At 41.8% G+C, this 24691-nt stretch overlaps 1 protein-coding gene across 3 annotated transcripts in view; it reads left to right on the top strand.

Annotated features, from left to right (window-relative positions):
* TLCD4 (TLC domain containing 4) overlaps window positions 1-24691 on the top strand; it is a 78325-nt gene that overhangs the window by 21830 nt on the left and 31804 nt on the right. For all 3 annotated transcript variants that reach the window (XM_073643244.1, XM_073643241.1, XM_073643243.1), the window contains exon 2: window positions 16611-16771. In XM_073643244.1, coding sequence (XP_073499345.1) covers window positions 16617-16771 — 155 coding nt within the window. In that variant the 5' untranslated portion in view covers window positions 16611-16616. The remainder of the gene's footprint in view (window positions 1-16610; window positions 16772-24691) is intronic.

The following is a 24691-nucleotide window of genomic DNA, read 5'->3' as shown; positions in this document are numbered from 1 at the left end:
CCGAAACAAATATGCACCTGCTTATAAGCAGATGTTGTGAAATATGTTTCTTGGCTTACTAGAGTAGCTCGCACCATGACAGTGCAATGATATAAGATCAGTCTGTTGACTTCCAGGATCCCTATTACAGCCCTGACTCAGTATGATATAACTTGTCCCCTTCACATATCTCCTAAATGCTACTAGGACACATTCAACACAAATTGTGAAATGGACAAAAGTTACAACTGAATTCCCCTTAGCCCTGGTCTTATATGGGAATTATTATCACTTCCTCCATCAGCAAGAATGTCCGGATATTTTACAAACATTGCAGTTTTATCAATAAATATTTACTGTTTCATAAAACTAAAAGGCAATCAATTGACTAACAGGGAAGCTATTAGGAATAGAGATGGACTATGCTGTGTAATCTAGGGAACATTTCTGATAACTAGTATTATTTCCATATTTCCCATAGAAACAATTGGAATACATAGCTTTTATCTTATTTTATTTCATATCCACAAATTTTCAGTGGGGAAAGAGGCCTACCGAATCTGTGAACATACAGTAGGTCATTGAACTAAATTTTATCCTAACAGAGGAGGTCTACAAGGGAATGGGGGTCCCCACTTCTGACCCCTTGGTGGCATTTTCTGTGGAATCTAGGTCTGAATGATCTTGGTCTGTACAAGGGGGCATGGCTTACAGGATCTTCTGGGGCGTGTCTTTAGGCTACTCTGCATTTTTACCCTGTGAGCCACGCCCCCTTGGTAAAGGCGATAAAAATGAGCACTAAATAAAAAGGCCTACATTTCTGGAACCATATGACGGATTTTAAAAACAAAACAAAAAAAACAGAATATTGAGGGGAGCAGTGAGAATAAAATAAAAGCAAAAACTGGTCACTTTTGACTTGGTGACAGGTCCTCTTTAAACTACGGCTCCGACTTCTGGCTACATTTTGTGTTGTCCCTGGAATTCTCTGACTGCATTCTTAGTATAAATCCTTGGCGGCCTCATCTAATATCACGACCACTTCACTACCAATCTATAACTACTATGGGAACCGCAACCCAGGCAAGCGTATACCTGTGTGGGGAGGTTATGGTTGAAGAACAGACCTAAAAAAACATGTCCAATTGCCTCTCAATAGTTTTACTGGTGATACCATCTGATTTCTCATGCAGTAGGAAGCCTTGCGATTTATATAGATACATGCCACCAGCATATCTATTTTGATCTAAATACTGTAATTGGAAAGAGAGTGGGAGATATTAAAGAGGTTGTCCACTACTTTTACATTGATGACCTATCCTTAGGTTAGGTCATCAATGTCTGATCGACCGTGGTCTGACAGCTGGTATCGGTGGCGACGGCCGTCGGCCTGAAGTACTTACTTGTGGAGTTGCTCCGTCTACTTGTAGTGGCCGGGACTTGGTACTGCACATCCGCCTTATATTGATTTGAATAGGAGGTGGATGTGCACAACCAAGCTCCGGCCACTACAAGTAGATGGCCAGCTCCAAAGGTAAGAACTTGCGGCCGCCGCCACCGATAACAGCTGATCGGCGGAGGTGCCGGGTGTCAGACCCCAGTCAATCGGACATTGATGACCTATCCTAAGGATAGGCCATCAATGTAAAAGTAGTGGACCATCTCTTTAATAGAAGAGATGTTTACTTCTAAAATAATGCAAATTATATTTGTAAATAAATGGCATTTAAAAATAAATATATAATAGATCTCTACTTGCTGTCAGTGAATACAAACTTCCTACATTTAGAGCCTGACGTCACCTAGTCTAGTCCTGCTCACACAGCTAAATTTGTTTCAATGTATGAATATAATCTATTATCCTTTTGTATATGGAGATTAGGATAAGAAGAAGATTTTCGCTGTGGCTTTGTTTAGCAAGCAGTGATTCGCCTACGCTGATACATTGGGGTCAGGATAAGTTTTCAGATTAGAAAGAAAAATGTTTCTGTTCACTGTCTGAAAACAGAACTTTTCGTTAGATGGTGAATCATATTTATACATATTGTATATTTATAGAAGACTAGACAATGCGTTTCCCTTTATTTAGAAATGCCTTGTAATAGTTCATTAATAATAGATGTATCATTATGGCTGATTGCCTCCAGTTCTCTTCATCCAGCATAAGATACATAATTACAGACAGAGGGCTGTTATTACACCTCATATAAAGCACCATCCAGGGCTTCATGTCACATCTCTATCCTTCGGGCCACGGTGACTGGCAAGGCAGCGTTCTGCTGATGAGAGGTGTTGAAATTTACTTTCACGGACGAATTGATCAACTGCAGTTTGATAGAATGATAAATTTGTTGCATTTTCTATAATAATAAATGTACAGCATACATACAGTCATATGAAAAAGTTTGGGCACCCCTATTAATCTTAAGCTTAATGTTCTATAAAAATTGGTGTTTTTGCAACAGCTATTTCAGTTTGATATATGTAATAACTGTTGGATACAGTAATGTTTCTGCCTTGAAATGAGGTTCATTGTACTAACAGAAAATGTGCAATCTGCATTTAAACAAAATTTGACAAGTGCATAAGTATGGACACCTCACCAGAAAAGTGACATTAATAGTTAGTAGATCCTCCTTTTGCAAAAATAACAGCCTCTAGTCGCTTCCTGTAGCTTTTAATGAGTTCCTGGATCCTGGATGAAGGTATTTTTGACCATTCCTCTTTACAAAACAATTCCAGTTCAGTTAAGTTTGATGGTCGCCGAGCATGGACAGCCCTCTTCAAATGATCCCACAGATGTTCAATGATATTCAGGTCTGGGGACTGGGATGGCCATTCCAGAACATTGTAGTTGTTCCTCTGCATGAATGCCTGAGTAGATTTGGAGCGGTGTTTTGGATCATTGTCTTGCTGAAAGATCCATCCACTTTGTAACTTCATATTTATCACTGATTCTTGAACACTATTGTCAAGAATCTGCTGATACTGAGTGGAATCCATGCGTCCCTCAACTTTAACAAGATTCCCAGTGCCAGCATTGACCACACAACCCCAAAGCATGATGGAACCTCCACCAAATTTTACTGTGGGTAGCTAGTGTTTTTCTTGGAATGCTGTGTTTTTTTGCCACCATGCATAACGCCTTTTTGTATGACCAAATAACTCAATCTTGATTTCATCAGTCCACAGGACCTTCTTCCAAAAAGAAATTGGCTTCTCCAAATGTGCTTTTGCATACCTCAGCCAACTCTGTTTGTGGCGTGCTTGCAGAAACGGCTTCTTTCGCATCACTCTCCCATACAGCTTCTCCTTGTGCAAAGTGCCTTGTATAGTTGACCGATGCACAGTGACACCATCTGCAGCAAGTTGATGCTGCAGCTCTCTGGAGGTGGTCTGAGGATTGTCCTTGACTGATCTCACCATTCTTCTTTTCTGCCTTTCTGATGTTTTTCTTGGCCTGCCACTTCTGGCCTTAACAAGAACTGTCCCTGTGTTCTTCCATTTTCTTACTATGTTCCTCACAGTGGAAACTGACAGGTTAAATCTCTGAGACAGCTTTTTGTATGCTTCCCCTGAACAACTATGTTGAATAATCTTTGTTTTCAGATCATTTGACAGTTGTTTTGAGGAGCACATGATGCCACTCTTCAGAGGAGATTCAAACAGGAGAACAACTTGCAAGTGGCCACTTTAAGTAGCTTTTCTCATGATTGCATACACCTGGCTATAAAGTTCAAAGCTCCATGAGGTTACAAAACCAAAAAAAGTGCTTTAGTAAGTCAGTAAAAAGTAGGTAGGAGTATTTAAAACAAGAAAATGATAAGGGTGCCCATACTTATGCACCTTTCAAATTTTGTTTGAATGCAGATTGCACATTTTCTGTTAGTACAATAAACCTCATTTCAAGGCAGAAACATTACTGTGTCCAACAGTTATTACATATATCAAACTGAAATAGCTGTTGCAAAAACACCAATTTTTATAAAACATTAAGCTTAAGATTAATAGGGGTGCCCAAACTTTTTCATATGACTGTAAATCATGCACGTGGTAGGAAATCCTCACTTGTAAAATTGAGAAAGTATGACACATGAGACTGGCTGTTAGTTTTGTCCACATTGAGCTTGAGGAAGCGAGAGGAGAAGGAGGATATGGCTGCTAGACATGCTGGGATTCTGGACAGCAGAGAGGTGACATCAAGGCCAGAGAGGTAGATCTGGGTGTCATCAGCGTACAGATGGTACTGGAAGACATGGGATTTTATGAGCTGTCCCAGGCCAAGGGTATAGATTGAGAAGAGAAGGGGTCCTAGGACAGAACCTTGAGGGACTCCAACAGAGAGGGGACGGGATGAGGAGGTAGTGTGGGAGTGGGAGACGCTAAATGTGCGGTTAGAAAGGCATGAGGAGATCCAGAATAGGGCGAGGTCTTTGACGCCAAAGGAAGAGAGGATCTGTAGTAGGAGGCAGTGGTCAACTGTGTCGAAGGCAGAGGACAGGTCAAGAAGGAGTACAGAGAATTGTCAGTTAGCTTTGGCTGTAAGTAAGTCATTAGTAATTTTGGTCAGGGCAGTTTCGGTGGAATGGTGGGGGCGGAAGCCAGATTGTCGGTTGTCGAAGAGGGTTAGATGAGAAGTGAGAGGAAAGTTCAGCGTGAACGTGTTGCTCAAGGAGTTTGGAGGCAAATAGGAGCAGTGATATGAGGCAGTAGCTGGACAAGGCAGTTGGGTCGAGGGATGGCTTTTTGATGATGGGCGTGATTGTGGCATGTTTGAAGTCAGCAGGAAAGGCACCAGAAGTTAGTGACAGGTAGAAGAGATGGGTTAGGGATGGGATGAGTGTGGGGGTGAGGTTGGGGAGGAGGTGGGAAGGGGTCGAGTGCGCAAGTGGTGAGGTGTGATTTGGAGGGGAGACGAGTGAGGTCCCCTTCCGTGATGTTGGAAAGGGAGGTTATGGGGGAGAGGCAATGGTCTGGAAAACAAACAGGTAATGGTGGTCGGGCAGTAAAGATTTGCCTTGTTTGGTCTATCTTGTTTTTGAAGTGTGTGGCAAACTCCTCAGCAGAGATGACGGAGGTCAGAGGTGGCAGTGGAGGGCGGAGGAGAGAGTTAAAAGTGTTGAATAACTGTTTGGGGTTGTAGGATAAGTAAGATATGAGGATTGTTAAGTAGTCCTGTTTAACAGAGGTGGGGGCTGAATTGAATGCAAGTGTTGCTTGTTTGAATGCAGTGAAGTCATCTTGCGAATGTGTTTTCTTCCAACGCCGCTCCGAAACCCTGGACGCTTGCCAAAGCTGTTTAGTGAGGTTGTTGTGCCAGGGTTGCCTATTGACTTGTCGTGCTATGCCATGCACAAGAGGGGCGACCAAGTCAATAGCTGATGTGAGAGTGGCATTGTAGAATGCAGTTAGGCTGTCTGTGTCGTGGAGTGAAGATATGGATGTCACTGGTAGAGTGGAGCCAGAGAGTGTGTGAGTGTCTAGATGTGCAAGGTTTCTGCGGGGGTGTGCTAGTTGCTGGATGTAGGTGACAGGTGAGGACAGGGATGAGAACATGAGGAGATGGTGGTCAGATAGGGGTAGGGGGTAGGTTGTGAGGTTAGATAGGGAGCAGAGTCGGGTGAAGATGAGGTCTAGTGTGTGGGTGGCTGAGGAGGACCACTGAGTAAGTCCAAAAGATGAAGTAATATACAGGAGTTTGGATGCTGCTGACAGGCGAGTGTCAGTGGGAATGTTGAAATCGCCCATGATGATTGCGGGAATGTCAGCAGAGAGAAAGTAAAGAAGCCAGGTGGAGAATTGGTCAATAAAGGCAATGACCGGGCCCAGAGATCGGTAGATGACAGCCACTTGGAGGTTGGAGGGAGAGTAGATGTAGACAGAGTGGATTTCAAAAGAAGGGAAAATAGGGGAGGGTAGAGGTGGGGTGGGGTTAAAGGTGGAGTTGGTAGAAAGGAGAAGACCCACTCCTCCACCATGTCTGTTACCAGGGTGGGGAGTGTGGGTGAAGTGGAGGCTACCGTAACACAGCGCAGCAGGGGAGGAAATGTCAGAAGGTGTCAACCATGTCTCTGTGGTGATGCTCAGGAAGGAGAGATTATGAGAGGTAAAGAGGTAGTGGACAAAATAGAGCTTGTTGCAGATAGAGCGAGCATTCCAGAGTGCTCCAGAGAGAGGAAGCAGGGGGGTGGGCGTTAGGGGCACGGGTTTTACGTAGGAGAGGTTGCGGTAGTTTGCAGTTGGCTGGAAGCGATAGCAGGGGGAATTGGTGGGAGGTGTAAGCTGTGGGGGTCCAGGCTTGGAAGATATGTCGCCAGCAGTGAGGTGAAGCAGAGAGAGGGAGAGGAGGTGGGAGAAGGAGAGTTGTCTGCTTTTTTTTTTTTGTTTGTTTTGGTAGGATAGATCTGAGGTTGAGGAGCGGATGAGGTCACTCTATAGCCGTCTGTTTATGTGACTTGGCACTGGTTATCTCTATTATAGCATTATTTGCCTATACATATATTTATCACCACTTACTAAAGCAATCAGGAATAGCACTATGCACCTTATATTTATTTTCTGTGACACTTTGTTATAATATTGCTTGATCATTATTATTATGCACTTTATAAATTTACCAACAAGTGGATATTTGAATATTATATAATACTGTACCACCATTTGATGTACATAATATTTTAACATAATTGTCATGTAATATCCCCCCTGTTCTCTTGATATTCTGCTTATAAAATATTTACATGGATTAATGAAAGATTTATATTTAACTTTGACTATCATGGTTATGCATCTTCTTGTAATGTAATTGAATTTGACACATGACCATACTATATTTATGTCATTCAGTATATGATATGTTAACTGTAGAATCTCTCATGCAAGAGAATTGGATCGATTATGCTAATGACACTCGGGTCCAACTCTGATCTGAGTTTGAGCAAAGTGTCACCTTAGCGTGATCTGACTCTGTTGCATGAGAGAATGGTATCACAGGTGTAGAGAAGATGGAGAACTTAATTTCTCCATATTCTCTATTGTCTGAGTCCGTGGATGTTAGATTGCCCTTGGATGACATCTGAGTGCAGTTCGATGTTTCACACGTACACATAGACTTGAATGCTGTGATTTATTTTTTTTTTCTACAGACCGAATCAGTCTGTAGAAAAAAGCGCAGGTCTGCACTGCCCCATAGTACAATTTGGTCCGAGTGCTATTCGATAAATCATCAGATAGCTCATGTAAGCGAGCACTAAGACAAATTGTCACCCCCTTCACCTCTACTATTAATCGTGGGAAAAATAAGTATTTGATACACTGCCAATTTTGCAAGTTGTCCCACTTAAAAATTACAGACCTCTCCATTATTTGTATCGTAGGTACACTTCAACTGTGTGACACAGAATCTTAAAATAAAAAACAGAAAATCACATTGTATGAGTTTTAAATAATTAAATTGCATTTTATGGCATGAAATAAGTATTTGATCACCTACCAACCAGCAAGAATTCTGGCTCTCACATACCTGTTAGTTTTTCTTTAAGAAGCTCTTCTACTCTGCACTCATTACTTGTATTAATTGCACCAGTTTGAACGCGTTGCCTGTGTAAAATACACCTGTCCACACACTCAATCAATCACAATCCAACCTCACGACCATGGCCTAGACCAAAGAGCTGTCTAAGGACACCAGGGACAAAATTGTAGACCTGCACAAGTCTGGGATGGGCTACAGCACAATAGGCAAGCAGTCTCAAAGATTACCTTAGTAATACACTATTCTGTCGTGGATTAAAATCCTGCAGGGCACGCAAGGTCATCCTGCTCACGCCACCACATGTCCAGGTAGGTCATGTGGTCAGATGAGACCAAAATAGAACTTTTTGGTATCAACTCCACTCGCTGTGTTTGGAGGAAGAAGAAGGATGAGTACAACTCCAAAAACACCTTCCCAACCATGAAGCATAGTGGGGGAAATATCATACTTTGGGGGTGCTTTTCTGCGAAGGGGACAGGAAGAATTCACCGTATTGAATGGAGGATGGATAGGGTCATGTATCGCGAGATTTTGGCCAACAACCTTCTTCCCTCAGTAAGAGCATTGAAGATGGGTTGTGGCTGGGTCTTCCAGCATAACAATGACCCAAAAAACACAGCCAGGGCAACTAAGGAGTGGCTCCGCAAGAAGCATTTCAAGGTCCTGGAGTGGCCTAGCCAGTCTCAAGACCTGAACCCAATAGAAAATCTTTGGAGGGAGCTGAAACTCAATGTTGTCCAGCGACAGACCCAAAACCTGAAAGATCTGGAGAAGATCTATATGGAGCAGTGAGCCAAAATCCCTGCTGCAGTGTGTGCAAACTTTGTCAAGAACTACAGGAAACGTCTGACCTCTGTAATTGCAAACAAAGGTTTCTGTACCAAATATTAAGTTCTGTTTTTCTATTGTATAAAATACTTATTTCATGCAATAAAATGCAAATTAATTATGTAAAAATCATACAATGTGATTTTTCTGGATTTTTTTTTTTTAAATCCTGTCTCTCACAGTTGAAGTGTACCTACGATAAAAATTACAGACCTTTCCATTCTTTGTAGGTGGGAAAACTTGCAAAATCAGCAGTGCGTCAAATACTTATTTTCCCCATTGTATATAAACTGTGTTATTTCCTCCCCCTCCCCCCCAATTTTTTGTTTGCAGTTTTCTTTGATGATGTGGAGTTTGTGTAAATGGATTTTTGCCATAAGGATGTATTTTTCTGACATATGGCCAAAAACATGGCACAATTCACACTCCGTGTAAAGTCTGAGAGTCACCTAGTCGAGCAGATGCTGCTGCTCTTTATTTAAATGAGATAGTGAAACGCAGTTGTACTCTCGCCAAATGGGTATTTATTTTTATCATTCCCAGTTTATTCTCTGTTGATGAGTGGATTTAGGTGCTGTTCCTGCTTTCAAACAATATTTCCTGGATAGCGATAATCTCTGCTGGTGGATTATGTTTTAGGATGTTATGATTTCATCCATTTTCAAATTGCTTGTCTTGATAATTCCTACATCATGGGGGGGGGAATTTATAAAACAATGAAAACCATTGAGGCCCTGACAAAAAACACCAACCAGAGCTTGACCCTAACATTTTAGACTTTGAGGCTATGTTCACATGAAACGGAAAAATCCTTCACAAATTTGTAACGAAAATATGCAACATGCTCGCGTGGATTTAACGATAGGATTTAGTCTTTGCAGACCTTATTGTACAATGTGGATTTAATCTCTTACAAATTACACAAAGATATTTGAATGTGTTTGAGGTTCCCCTCAAAAATACTATCACTTGCATTGCACAGTTTGTGGTTGATTTCTGTTGTTCTTGAGGATCCACCTAAGAGAACTTGCACATGTAGCTGATTTAATGCATAAGTTCTGCGACTCTCACATTCTTTTGCAAACAACCACATCCAAGTGGATAGAACAGATCTTCAGTGGTAGAAATTTTTGCAACAAAATCTACAACATGTGAATTCATCCTTAAGGGGATATTCTAACCATAGATACTTACTGGGCATCCTTAGGACACATAATAAATGTCTGATGGGTGGTGATCAACCTATGTCATGGGTGTGACAGTCGCTCTGGATCCGGCTGCAAAAGGTCACTGCGCTTGACATTGCAGACACCTTCTTGATCCTCTCATCTCTGTAGTATAGTTATATCCTTCTTCCTTTAGGACCCAGCAGCTACGTCCACCTTCTGCTGCTGATTGACACACCCTTGCTTGGTAGTTAAAAACTCTCAGTTTCTCCAGAGAAGCACTGGTGATAGTTCTATGTACCTCTGTGTTGGCTTGGAGCAATAACAGTTGGCTAGTTTCTTCTCTGGTGCCATTGGAGGACAGTTGGCGTTAGCGTTCTGGTATCTGCTCAAGTGATCTGTATCTCCTGTGTTTGTCTACCTTGTTGTCTTTAGTTTGTAGTGGGGCTTGACTAGTGCTCATCCTGTCCCCTCCCTATCTAGGGCCAAACTCTAGGGACATTCAGGGCTTATGTTCCTGCACGGCGATAGATGTGGCTCTTATATAGGAAATGTACGGTAGGCAGGGTGATATTAGATCTGCCTAGGGTTCTCCACTCTGTTTCCCTAGTGTTTGGGCTTCCTTCCCCTCTTTCCTTCGTGTTGCACTTAGGTTGTCACGCAAGGTGAGGGAAAGACTATTAGGAAAGAGTGTCCCGAAGCATGCCCACAGTAAACCAAGATGGCCAGTGATGGCTGAGAAAGAGAAGAGAGACTTAATGAAGACCCTTGCTAAATTGAGGTGGGATTTCCTTCAATCAGACACTTATGATATAACCTACCGATACTACAAAAAATGTTCATGGCCACGATAATGCTGCAACACCTCACAGCTAGATTGTGTACATACACTGTGGGCACAATTATTAGGCAATTTGTATTTTTTGATGATTAATTTTATTGAGAATAGTGACCAAACAACTCAAAATGTCCAAAATATATTTCTGATAATTAAAAAAAATATATCAGTGTCCAATATAGCCACTCTTCTATTCAATAACAGCCATCAGCTTCATCCATGGAATCTGTCAGTTTTTTAATCTGTTGACTATCAACTTTTTTAGGCAGCACCAACCACAGCCTCCCAGACAATGTTCAGAAGTGTGACTGTTTTCCTTCACCTTACATCTCCCATTTATGAAGTGCCCACAAGTTCTCAATAAGGTATAGGCCATGAAGGGGCCATGTCATTATTCTTTCATATTTAAGGCATTTACTGCCAGCTGAGCAATGGAGACTTTGATACTACGATGGAGCATTGTCCTGCAGAAAAATTATGGTTTTCTTGAAAGATGCAGACTTTTTTCCCGTACCATTATTTGAAAAAAGTGTCTTCTAAAAACTAGCAGTAGGTTTGGAAGTTGATTTTGAGCCCATGTTCGATGTGAAAAGGTCCAATTAGCTCATCTTTAATAATAGCCCACAGAAGTACTCCACCACCATCTTGCTTGGCATCTGAGTGGAAACGGTGATCTGTGCCTGTTACTGATCCAGCCACGGGCCCATCCATCTGCTCCGTCAAGATTCATTCTCCTCTCATCAGTCCATAAAAGCCATTAAAAAATCTGTCTCCAGACATTTCTTGGCTCAGTCTTGAGGTTTCCACTTCTTGTTCAGTGGTGGTTGGGTTTCAGCCTCCCTCATCTCTGAACACTGAACACCTTGTACTTCTGGGCTCTAGGGAGGTTGCAGCTCCGGAATATGACAGCACTGGAGGATAATGGTTTCCTGGTTGATTCACGTTTTGATTCTTCTTCTTCTCAAATGTTTGGCAATTAAAGTGCATCTTTCTTTTTTATCCCAACACCTTGTTTTGCAACCCTGTTGACTATTTGCAACAAAATTTTTGATGGTTCTGTGATCGTGCCCCAATATCTTAGCAATTTCAAGAGTGCTGCATCCCTCTGTAAGACTTGTAGTAATATTTGACTTTTCAGAATCAGATAAATCTCTTTTTTGGCCCATTTTGCCAAAGGAAAACAAGCTGTCTAATAATTCTGCACTCCTTCATAACGGGCGTTGTATCCTCATTCCGCACCCCCCTCATTACACAAATACACATCACCTGATCTGCTTCTTCCAATAAGCATTCAAGTTTATACAGCTTTAAAAATGATCATATGGTCAAAATACTCACTTGCCTAATAATTCTGCACACAGATACTGGATATACAGTGGTGAAAATAAGTATTTGATACAGTGCCGATTTTGCAAGTTTTTCCACCTACAAAGAATGGAGAGGTCTGTAATTTTTATCGTAGGTACACTTCAACTGTGAGAGACAGAATATTAAAAAAAATCCAGAAAATCACATTGTATGATTTTTACATAATTCATTTGCATTTTATTGCCGTCCTGTCCCCTTTGCAAAAAAGCACCCACAAAGTATGATATTTCCCCCACCATGTTTCATGGTTGGAACAGTGTTCTTGGGGTTTTACTCATTCTTTTTCTTCCTCCAAACACGTAAAGTGAAGTTAATCTAAAAAAAGTTCTATTTTGGTCTCATCTGACCACATAATCTTCTCCCGTGCCCCCTCTGGATCATCCAGATGGCCATTGGAGAACTTCAAATGTGTCTGGACATATGCTGGAGTGAGCAGGGGGGCCTTGCGTGCCCTGCAGGATTTTAATTCATGACGGCATAGTGTGTTACTAACGGTATTTTTGAGACTGTGGTTCCAGCTCTCTTCAGGTCATTCACCAGGTCCTCCCATGTAGTTCTGGGCTGATTCCTGACCTTTCTCAGAATCATCCTTACCCTACGAGGCGAAATCTTGCATGGAGCCTGAGACCGAGGAAGATTGACAGTCATCTTGTGTTTCTTTTATTCTCTAATAATTGTGCCAACAGTTGTTGCCGTCTCACCAAGCTGCTTGCCTATTGTCTTGTAGCCCATTCGAGCCTTGTGCAGGTCTACAATTTTGTCCCTGGTGTCCTTAGACAGCTCTTTGGTCTTGGCCATGGTGGAGAGGTTGGAGTGTGATTGAGTGTGTGGACAGGTGTCTTTTACACAGGTAACAAGTTCAAACAGGTGCAATTAATACAGGTAATGAGTGCAGAGAAGGGGGCTTGTTAAAGAAAAACTACCAGGTCTGTGAGAGCCAGAATTCTTGCTGGTTGGTAGGTGATCAAATACTTATTTCATGTAATGAAATGCAATTTATTAATTATTTAAAATAAATACAATGTGATTTTTCTGGTTTTTATTTTTTAGATTCTGTCTCTCACAGTTGAGGAGTACCTAGGATAAAATTTACAGACCTCTTCATTCTTTGTAGGTGGGAAAACTTGCAAAATTGACAGTGTATCAAATACTTATTTTCCCCATTGTATACAGTTGTGCTCAAAAGTTTACATACCCCGGCAGAATTTTTCCTTTCTTGGTCTTGTTTCAGAGAATATGAATGATAACAAAAAAACTTTTTATCCACTCATGGTTATTGGTTGGGTGAAGCCATTTATTGTCAAACTACTGTGTTTTCTCTTTTTAAATCAAAAACATCCAAATGACCCTGATCAAAAGTTTACATACCCCAGTTCTTAATACCGTGTATTGCCCCCTTTAACATCAATGACAGCTTGAAGTCTTCTGTGATAGTTGTGGATGAGGTTCTTTAATTTTTCAGATGGTAAAGCTGCCCATTCTTCTTGGCAAAAAGCGTCCAGTTCCTGTAAATTCCTGGGCTGTCTAACATGAACTGCGCACTTGAGATCTCCCCAGAGTGGCTCAATGATATTGAGGTCAGGAGACTAAGATGGCCACTCCAGCACCTTCACTTTGTTCTGCTGTAGCCAATCACAGGTTGACTTGGCCTTGTGTTTTGAATTGTTGTCATATTGGAACGTCCAAGTACGTCGCATGCGCAGCGTCCGGGCTGATGAGTGCAAATTTGCCTCCAGTATTTGCTGATAAAGTGCTGCATTCATCTTTCCTTCAACTTTTACCAAGTTTCATGTGCTCACACATCCCCAAAACATCAGCGATCCACCTCCGTGCTTTACTGTAGGAATGGTGTTCCTTTCATCATAGGCCTTGTTGACCTCTCTCCAAATGTAACGTTTATGGTTGTGGCCAAAAAGTTTAATTTTGGTTCCATCACTCCAAATTACCTTGTTCCAGAAGTTTTGAGGCTTGTCTCTGTGCTGTTTGGCGTATTGTAGGTAACATACTTTGTGGCATTTGCGCAGTAATGGCTTTCTTCTGGCAACTCGACCATGCAGCCCATTTTTCTTCCAGTGCCTCCTTATTGTGCATCTTGAAACAGCCACATCGCTAGTTTTCAGAGAGTCCTGAATTTCAGCTGATGTTATTTGTGGGTTTTTCTTTGCATCCCAAACAATTTTCCTGGCAGTTGTGGCTGAAATTTTTGTTGGTCTACCTGACCGTGGTTTGGTTTTTACAGAGACCCTGATTTTACATTTGTTAATCACAGTTTGAACGCTGCTGACTGGCATTATCAATTCTTTGGATATTTTTTTGTATCCCTTTCCTGTGTTATACAGTTCAACTACCTTTTCCTGTAGATCCGTTGATAATTCTTTTGCTTTCCCCATGACTCACAATCCAGAAATGTCAGTGGCTGGATCCCAGAAACTCACTCAGCTTTTATACACACACACTGATTACAAGCAAACCGGTCACAGGTGAGGATGTTACCTTTAGTAGCCATTCAAACCCATTTGTGTCAAATTCTGTACGTGTTATCAGGCCAAAATCACCAGGGTATGTGAACTTTTGATCAGAGTCATTTGGATGTTTTTGGTTGCCATTAAGATTTAAAAAGAGAAAACACAATAGTTTGACAACAAATGGCTTCACCAATCCAATAACCGAGTGGAGAAAGTTTTTTTTCTTTATCAATTATTCTCTGAAACAAGGCCAAGAAAGGAAAAATTCTGCCGGGGTATGTACACTTTTGAGCACAACTGTATCTACAGTAGTGTTCAAAATAATAGCAGTGTGTTCAAAAACATAAGTTAAGCACAAAATCTATATATTAGTTTCTATTTCCATGCATTGGGAACATTGCACATTGTTTTCTAATTCAAAACATGAAGACAAATGTATATAATTTTTAACTACTTTACAGAAAAAAAATGAACATTGGGCTGTTCTAAAAAATAGCAGTGTCTGCATTTGTCTTTACAAGCAAACAATATACTCTTTTTTTTTGAGGATTTCGCATTCCTGTGAATCACTAACCTAATATTTAGTTGTATACCCACTTTTTTTAGAACTGCTTCACATCTATGTTGCATAGAATCAACCAACTTCTGGCACCTGTCAACTGTTATTTCAGTCCAGGGTGGTTTGACTGTATCCTACAGTTTTTTATCATTTGTTGGCTTTACCTCAGAAATGGCATTTTTGATGTCACCCCACAAGTGTTCTATCGGATTAAGGTCCGGGGATTGGGCTGGCTACTCCATAACCGCAATTTTGTTGGACTGGAACCAAGATTTTGCTCGTTTACTGGTGTGTTTAGGGTCATTGTCTTCTTGAAACACCCATTTCAAAGGCATATCCTCTTCAGCGTAAGACAACATGACCTCTTCAAGTATTTTAATATATGCAAACTGGTCCATGATCCCTGGTATGCGGTAAATAGGTCCGGCACCATAGTAAGAGAAACATGCCCATGTCATGATGCTTGCACCACCATGCTTCACTGTCTTCAGAGTGTACTGTGGCTTGAATGCAGAGTTTGGGGGGTCGTCTGACGAACTGTCTGCGGCCCTTGGACCCAAAAAGAACAATTTTACTTTCATCAGTCCACAAAATATTTCTCCATTTCTCTTCAGGCCAGTTGATGTGTTCTTTGGCAAATTGTATCCAATTCAGTACATGTCGTTTTTTTTACCAGTGGGACTTTGCGGGGACTTCTTGCTAAGAGATTAGCTTCACACAGGCATCTTCTAACTGTCACAGTACTCACAGGTAACTTGAGACTGTCTTTGATCATCCTGGAGCTGATCATTGGCTGAGCCTTTGCTATTCTAGCTATTCTTCCATCCATTCAAATGGTAGTCTTCCGTTTTCTTCCACGTCTCTCTGGTTTTGCTTTTCCATTTTAAAGCATTGGAGATCATTTTAGCTGAACAGCCTATCATTGCCTGCACTTCTTTATAAGTTTTGCCCTCTCCAATCAACTTTTTAATCAAAGTACGCTGTTCTTCTGAACAATGTTTCGAACGATCCATATTTCTCAGGCTTTCAAGGAGAAATGCATCCTTAAATAAAGCCACCTGATTCACACCTGTTTCTTCACAGAATGATTACTAATTGAACCCCACACTGCTATTATCTTGAACACACCTCCTTTCAATAAATTATTCAAATACACAGACTAAAAAACCTGCTGATCATGAATGCTGAGTCTGGTGGTTTTCTAAGAATTTATTGCACCAACTGGTAAATTGTTTGACATGTGGTTATATAATTTATACCAAAAACAGTGATTAATCTGGTTAGTCATATTGGACTGCTATTATTTTGAACACTACTTTCTACACGATGGGAGCACAATTTCAGGTTTTGAAAAAAAAAAAAAAACACATTCTAATATATCTTGTGTAACACAAAACATCCAACAATAATGTTAGAGGAAGATGAAAAAAAATCATATTAATTTGGCTGCCAATAGTAATTCTATGCTACTAAATGTTATTCTTTTAAAGTATCTGTATATTTTCGACCTAGATACATTTGACAAAGTCTAAATCCTTCAGAAACATTTTGCGTGTCACCAGTGACTGCGTACTTGTATATCTATATTAATACAATACAATACAAACAAGTGTTACAATATCTGCAATGCATCGTTTGCTATTTTGGTAAGGTAAATCAATCCACTGGTATGTATAATCAATCCCTCCTTCAGATATGCTGGCTCGGTTCAAGGCAATAAGTTAAAGTGTCAAGGAGTATCAACAATGCAGCATTTTAGAGGACTGCTTCAAAGAAATGCGCTGTTGGCACTGGAAGTAATGGAAGTTATAAAGTGAAAGCTAAGCATATTCTAAATCTGAAGCATGCTGTATTTAATCTCTTTCTCTTGTAGGTTACCATGCCTAATTTCAGTCCGCTGACACTGTGCATCTCTGCAACGAGCTTTGCCGTTTCTCAGTTCCTGTTTCACGTAGGAAGCCGTTGGCTCTCGACGCGTTTTACCTGTGGCTTCACCAAGCTCAACGAGAAGCAGAAGATTGAATGGAATTCCAGGTACAACCGAGAAGAGTAGAGAAGATTGGTGACGTATCACACAGTGCTGTGTTCACTCCACATCATGTATCCATGAGGATTCCTAAACCTCTACATTGTAGAGTATTTTATTGTGTGATGGCCCAATAGATGTCACTTTTTGTATATTTTGCATAGTTGTCCATTGGATGAAAATGTCTCTGCTGTTTTGCATTGTGGAAAATTTGGTGCTCACGACTGACATTGTACAGTAGATTTAGGTAGCTATAACTCGGGGTAAGTAAAGTATTTGTAAAGTTGTGCTGCCCTATCGGCTCACACGCAGTAGTATTATGGCTCCATACAGCCTCCTGAGACTTTTGAGTGTTCCTACTTTAACTCTATAGAGCTGTTTGAGGGACAAAAGGTGGGAGTATGCGCCCACCTGGTGGTGTTGTGTGAAGGCACACAACACCTGCAGACATGAGTAACTGCTGCTGTGGCTGGAGGAGAAAATCTTCATCTAGATGAATAATATTAGAGAAGGACCTTCTCACGTTAAATGGGCTGCGCTACGAGAAGCCTTTTGTGTTCCAAAATGGTTCTTTATTGTTTCAACGCGTTTTGGTGCCTTTCTCAAGCTAAAAATTGCTTTTTTATCTTGATAACAGCCGAAACGCATTGGGGCAGTAAAGAATAATTGTGGAACACAAAAGGCTTCTCATTTATTGCAGTTCAGCCCGTTCAAAGTGATATAGTCCTTCTCTACTACTTTATCTCTGTAGGCTCCTAATTGTATATGGTAGCATATTTATATGACACTTGGCCTTTCTCAAGGTATAAAAACCCCGGTCTGGTGTAGAAACGCGTTGGTATTAAAAAAGATAAAATTATTTAGCATCCCAAGGCCCTTCATTCCCGCAGCGCAGCCCACCTAAACGTGGCAGTTTATATTTTTGCTATTATACATCTGGAAGAACCATTATATATGTATGTATGTGTATATCCAAAAGTTTGGATACACCTTCTCATTTAAAGATTTTTCTGTATTTTCATGACTATGAAAATTGTACATTCACACTGAAGGCATCAAAACTATGAATTAACACATGTGGAATTATATACTTAACAAAGAAGTGTGAAACAACTGAAAATATGTCTTATATTCTAGGTTCTTCAAAGTAGCCACCTTTTGCTTTGATGACTGGTTTGCACACTCTTGGCATTCTCTTGATAAGCTTCAAGAGGTAGTCACCAGAAATGGTCTTCCAACAATCTTGAAGGAGTTCCCAGAGATGCTTAGCACTTGTTGGCCCTTTTGCCTTCACTCTGCGGTCCAGCTCACCCCAAACCATCTCGATTGGGTTCAGGTCTGGTGACTGTGGAGGCCAGGTCATCTGGCGGAGCCCCCCATCACTCTCCTCCTTGGTCAAATAGCCCTTACACAGCCTGGAGGTGTGTGTGGGGTCATTGTCCTATTGAAAAATAAATGATGGTCCAACTAAACGCAAACCGGATGGAATGCCGCTGCAAGATGCTGTGGTAGCCATGCTGGTTCAGTATGCCTTCAATTTTGAATAAATCCCCAACAGTGTCACCAGCAAAGCACCCCCACATCATCACACCTCCTCCTCTATGCTTCACGGTGGGAACCAGGCATGTAGAGTCCATCCGTTCACCTTTTCTGCGTCGCACAAAGACACGGTGGTTGGAACCAAAGATCTCAAATTTGGACTCATCAGACCAAAGCACAGATTTCCACTGGTCTAATGTCCATTCCTTGTGTTCTTTAGCCCAAACAAGTCTCTTCTGCTTGTTGCCTGTCCTTAGCAGTGGTTTCCTAGCAGCTATTTTACCATGAAGGCCTGCTGCACAAAGTCTCCTCTTAACAGTTGTTGAAGAGATGTGCCTGCTGCTAGAACTCTGTGGCATTGACCTGGTCTCTAATCTGAGCTGCTGTTAACCTGCGATTTCTGAGGCTGGTGACTCGGATAAACTTATCCTCAGAAGCAGAGGTGACTCTTGGTCTTCCTTTCCTGGGGCAGTCCTCATGTGAGCCAGTTTCTTTGTAGCACTTGATGTTTTTTGCAACTGCACTTGGGGATACTTTCAAAGTTTTCCCAATTTTTCGCACTGACTGACCTTCATTTCTTAAAGTAATGATGGCCACTCGTTTTTCTTTACTTAGTTGCTTTTTTTTTGCCATAATACAAATTCTAACAGTCTATTCAGTAGGACTATCAGCTGTGTATCCACCTGACTTCTGCACAACACAACTGATGGTCCCAACCCCATTTATAAGGCAAGAAATCCCACTTCTTAAACCTGACAGGGCACACCTGTGAAGTGAAAACCATTTCCGGTGACTACCTCTTGAAGCTCATCAAGAGAATGCCAAGAGTGTGCAAAGCAGTCATCAAAGCAAAAGGTGGCTACTTTGAAGAACCTAGAATATAAGACATATTTTCAGTTGTTTCACACTTTTTTGTTAAGTATATAATTCCACATGTGTTAATTCATAGTTTTGATGCCTTCAGTGTGAATGTACAATTTTCATAGTCTTGAAAATACAGAAAAAATCTTTAAATGAGAAGGTGTGTCCAAACTTTTGGTCTGTACTGTATATATAAATATATAAACAAAATAGCAAATGATTCAGATTCCTTCATGAAAAAAATCATGTTTCTATAACAGAACAGAAAAATCTGAATTCCTGATACAGACGTGAACAGAGTATTATGTTGCATGATAATAAGTTTCCTTGTGATACTGAAAATTTTATCCTCACCAATTATGTACAGGGGAACAATTCATTTTGGTTAGTACAGTAGGTAAGAGATGGTATAACAGAACCAGTGTTGGACTGGGATGCCATGGGCCCATCAGTAACCAACTCCAGGGCCTCACTTTTCAGCTACATGCAAATGTGACATTATCCTCAATCACAAATTTATAAAACATTGAACTGGGAAGATTGTTAAATTAATAAGATGCTGCCTTTGTCTGTACATAGTGATTCAAGTATATTGTGCCAAGTACTGCTCATATAAGAGGGTGGTGGCCCACCGGAGGATTCTCCTTTTCTCCTGTGGGCCAGTCCAAGCCTGAGCAGAACAATGGATACCATCCACTATCTACCCAGTCGTCAATACAAGTCACAGAAGGTTCTTTTGTGAGGGTTAAATGATAGAGGTCTATTTAGAGGTTTTGGGTAGTCTAAGGCTGAGTTCACACAATGCGTTTTTAATGCGTTTCCGCGGCGTTTTTGCAGCTGCGTAAACGCCGCGGAAAAGCATTAAAAACGCATGGTAGAAGGGCAGCAATGTTCCCCAATTGAAATCCGCATGTGCTGTGCCCATGATGCGGATTTTTCCGCAGCGTAAACGCTGCGCTCAAAAATCCGCAGCATGTCAATTAATTTTGCGGAAATGCGGCATTTTCGCCGCCATTGACTTGCATTAGAACGCGCCAATTCCGCAAGACTGCATTTGTACTTGCGTTATTGGCACGTTCTAATGTGCGGATGGTACCTTATGGGATCCGGTGTTGGAAGTGTTGGCAAAATGATGTTAGGACCAGAGCAAAGGGAAGAAAACAGCGGATAAGTAACTGTTAATTCACACAGGCATTTCTGGAATAATATGGAGATAGAGGAGATTACACTTTTCTGCAATCGTCTTTTGAGCTATTTATTGAATTGTTTATAGTAAAAGATCTGTGATTCAGTGCTATTACCGAGTCCATTTGGCCTCACTCCACAAGCCATTTGATGTCAGGGTCTACGAGTCTGTCTGAATATGTTAAATAATCCACCTCTGTCCTAATGCTGGCCATATATACTAGCTAAATGTTAGAAGAACTAGGTAAGTACAGGGGGTTTATCTGACAAACTAAAGCTTTGTTCACACTACCATTATGGCTTCACATCGCTCTGCCAGATCCGTTATGTGACCCATACCACTAGTGCCCAACAGATCCTATTAATTTAAAAGAGTTTGATGTTCCATTGTGCTTTCTATAATTTTGCCAGGGAAGAATAGCGCAGCTTGTAGAGCTGTTCTTTCCATCAAATCTGTCGAGACTGCTGATGGACTCAGTGAATTCCTGAGCCTAAAGTGCATGGGGCATCACTACTATCAGGCCTTTGAGCAAAAGAAAGATTGAGAAGTCCTTTATGTGTCTGGGAGATAAGTGATTACCGATAAGCTGATGATCTGGACTTTGATCATCACTCGCTTATTCCAACTGCAACAGTGCAGTTTATCTATTATAACCAATCATTCATCACTGATAATGGCATATGTCCTTCTTTCTTCTCACCTGATCTCTAATTTCATCTAGTTACATATTCTACAGATTAAGAGGAAGAATAGTTTCCCCATTGCCACTTACATGCAGTAGCTACTCTATAAGACAATGGCCAAACATTTTTAAAGGGATTGTCCAGCCACACTCATTACTGCATCGGGAGGTGAAAGGCGCTGATGACATTGCATCTCCATGTACTTGCTGCGATGCATGCACTATAGGCAGATATCATACGCATGTCCTGTACTAATGAGCTTCCAGGTGTGCAAGTGTCCCGGCAGAGGTGACATCATAAGCACCGTTCGTCTCCTGATGCAAGAGGATCTGGAGCCAGACAAACCTTTTAAGAGTCGTGCTACATGACTTAGGATATTTAGCCAAACCAGATCTGAAAACAGCTGCTTTGGGGTTCTGGCCCCATGTCAGTGCTGAGTGAGAGGCCTTTGATGGTGGCCTAGGGGTTTCTGTTTCTCGTTGTGGAGACCGCTAAGCTGGCATAAGGAGACATTATGGGCCAGGAGGTGCTCTACATGGAGAAACTGTATCACGTAGATCTCTGGAAAAGGCCACTCGCCCGACCAACCAGTACTCTACTCTGCACTGATGAGGGACCAGAACCCCAAATTAGTTGTTCTGGCTAAATATCCTTATTTCTTAGAAAATACAGTGCCTAGAATAAGTATTCATACTCCATGACTTTTTCACATTTTTTCACTTTACACCCAAAAACTTAAATGTATTTTATTGGGATTTTATGTGATCTATCAACACAAAGTAGCACACATTTGAGAAGTGTAAAGGAAGTAACACATGGTTTTCTAAATATTTAAAAAATATAAATCTGAAATTATGACATGCATTTGTATTCAGCCCCATAAATAAAATACTGAGTGACCAATTGCCTCCAGAGGTCACATAATTAATAAATTGATTTCTTGTGTGTGTAATTTATTCTCGGTATCACTACAGCTGTTCTAGGAAGGCCTGAGAGGTTTGTTTGAGAACATTAGGGATCAAATAGCATCATGAAAACCAAGGAACACATCAAACAGGTCAGGGATAATGTTGTGGAGAAGAATATAGCAAGATTAGGTTATATAAAAATACCCCTTGCTCTGAAGATCTCATGGAGCACTGTTCAAGCCATCATCCAAAAATGGGAGTAGTATGGCATAACTGCAAACCTACCAAGACATGGCCGTCCATCTAAACAGACATCCCAATCAAGGAGAGCGCTAATTAGAGAAGCAGCCAAGAGGCCCCTGGTCACTCTGGAGGAGCTGCAGAGATCCACAGCTCAGGTGGGAGAATCTGTCCATCGAGCAACTATTAGCTATATACTCCACAAATCTGGCCTTTATGGAAGAGTGGCAATAAGAAAGGCATTTTTAAAAGGAAGCCATAAAAAGTCCTGTTTGGAAAAAGCCATGAAGAAGGTGCTCTGGTCAGATGAAACCAAAGTTAGAACTTTTTGGGCTAAATGCAAAACGCATGTGCAGTGGAAAACTAATATTGATGATATAGATGATAAGAACAACCAGATTCTGAGGAACAGTTCTGAAGGAAGAATCGGGAATGGTTAGATAGGCCAGTCTAAAGAGATGCGGTTTTAGATAACGCATAAAACTGTGGATATCGGGAATTAACTAGATTATCTGGGGTAGTGCATTCCAGAGAACTCGTACAGCACGAGTGAAGTCTTGGAGACGGGAGTGGAAGGTTCACACTGTAGAGCAGGGGTCTCAAACACGCGGCCCGCGGGCCGCATGCGGCCCCTGAGGCTGCTTTATGCGGCCCGCAGGCACAGACCCCTTGACGATCCCGACCTGGTCCAGGAGGAGCCGCCGACAGCAGCGCTGAATTGCCACACAGAGACTGTTTCCCAGCACTGCATTTCCAATGCCAGCCGCTGGCCAATCAGAGGCCAGCAGCTGATATCTGTGTGTCGGCGCAGCGAGTATGACGTCATTGCCATATGCAGATGTCAGCTGCTGGCCTCTGATTGGCCAGCGGCTGGCATTGGAAATGCAGTGCTGGGAGACAGTCTCTGTGTGGCAATTCAGCGCTGCTGTCGGCGGCTCCTCCTGGACCAGGTCGGGATCGTCAAGGGGTCGGACTCTGTGGTGCCTGCGGTCCACATCTGCAGGAAGGCCGCCGAGGGAACGGAGGACAGGTGAGAATCATCTTTTTTTTTTTCTATTTTATGTGTGTGAAGAACAACACAGGGGGCACATAGCCACAAGAGGTGACCTGGATGGGGCACAGAGCCACAAGAGGGGACCTGGATGGGGCACATAGCCACAAGAGGGGACCTGGATGGGGCACATAGCCACAAGATGGGGACCTGGATGGGGCACAGAGCCACAAGATGGGGACCTGGATGGGGCACAGAGCCACAAGATGGGGACCTGGATGGGGCACAGAGCCACAAGATGGGGACCTGGATGGGGCACAGAGCCACAAGATGGGGACCAGAGCCACAAGATGGGGACCTGGATGGGGAACATTGCCACAGGATGGGGACCTGGATGGGGCACCTAGCCCCAAGATGGGGACCTGGATGAGGCACATTAGTACAAGATGGGCGCCAGGATGGGGAACGTTGCTACAGGATGGGGACCTGGATGGGGCACTTAGCCACAGGATGGGGACCTGGATGGGGCACATTAGTACAAGATGGGGACTTGGATGGGGAACATTACTACAAGATGTTTTCCATTATTACTATATGATGCTAATTGTAAGACAATATTACTGTATGTGGCCAATTGGGGGAAATAAAATTGTAAAAAAAATAAAAAATAAAATAAAGCATGAAAAAATATTGGGCACTAAAAATGCTGTTTTATATGTAAACTAAAGTAAACACAGAAAAGTGCACGTTTATTATCGCCACATCCATAACGACCCAAGCCATAAAAAAATAAACACGGCAAAAATGTTCAAAAGGTGTATACAAAAAAAAGGTATCACTAAAAATGTCACATTGAACAAAGAATGCGGCCCCCCAAATTCAAATTTTTTACATGTGCGGCCCATATACCCAGCCGAGTTTGAGACCCCTGCTGTAGAGGATGTTAGTCTTAGGTTATTAGTGGAACAGAGAGCATGAGTAGGTAAACAGAGATGAGGGAGGAGATTTATGGCAGAGAAAAACTGTGGAGAGCTTTGTGGATGAGAGAGATATGTTTATATTGTACTCTGTAGTGGATGGGCAACCAGTGCAATGACTGGCTGGCATAAGGAGGTGGCACCGGTGTAGTGGCTGGACAGAAATATCATCCTGGCTGTTGCATTCAGAAAAGATTGGAGAGGTGCGAGTTCAATAAGAGAGAAACAGATTAGTAGAGAGCTGCAGTAGTCCAGACAAGAATGAATGAGAGGGACAGTAAGAAATTTTGCATTTCATTATCTGTTGAAATGTGACAATTGTGCGCCGAGCACTGACTGACAGTATGAGCCCCTGTTGCCATATTGGGATGTTGATTGAGATTCAGATTATCTGGGAACTTCTGAAGTTTTACAGCAAGCCGTTTCCTGGACTAGCTCTGACTGCAATGCACAAATACGTCTCAGCTTTGAATTTCACTGACTGGTATCTTTGGATGTAATATGATGTGCCTGTAGGGAATTTAAAGTAGCTTTCCCCTCTGT

The sequence above is a fragment of the Phyllobates terribilis genome, unplaced genomic scaffold (genome assembly GCF_046119375.1).
Source record: "Phyllobates terribilis strain yellow unplaced genomic scaffold, ASM4611937v1 Scaffold_8__6_contigs__length_399053987, whole genome shotgun sequence".
Classification (NCBI taxonomy): Eukaryota; Metazoa; Chordata; class Amphibia; order Anura; family Dendrobatidae; genus Phyllobates; species Phyllobates terribilis.
The sequence above is the reverse complement of the archived record's forward strand: the minus strand, read 5'-3'. Positions and strand labels throughout refer to the sequence as shown.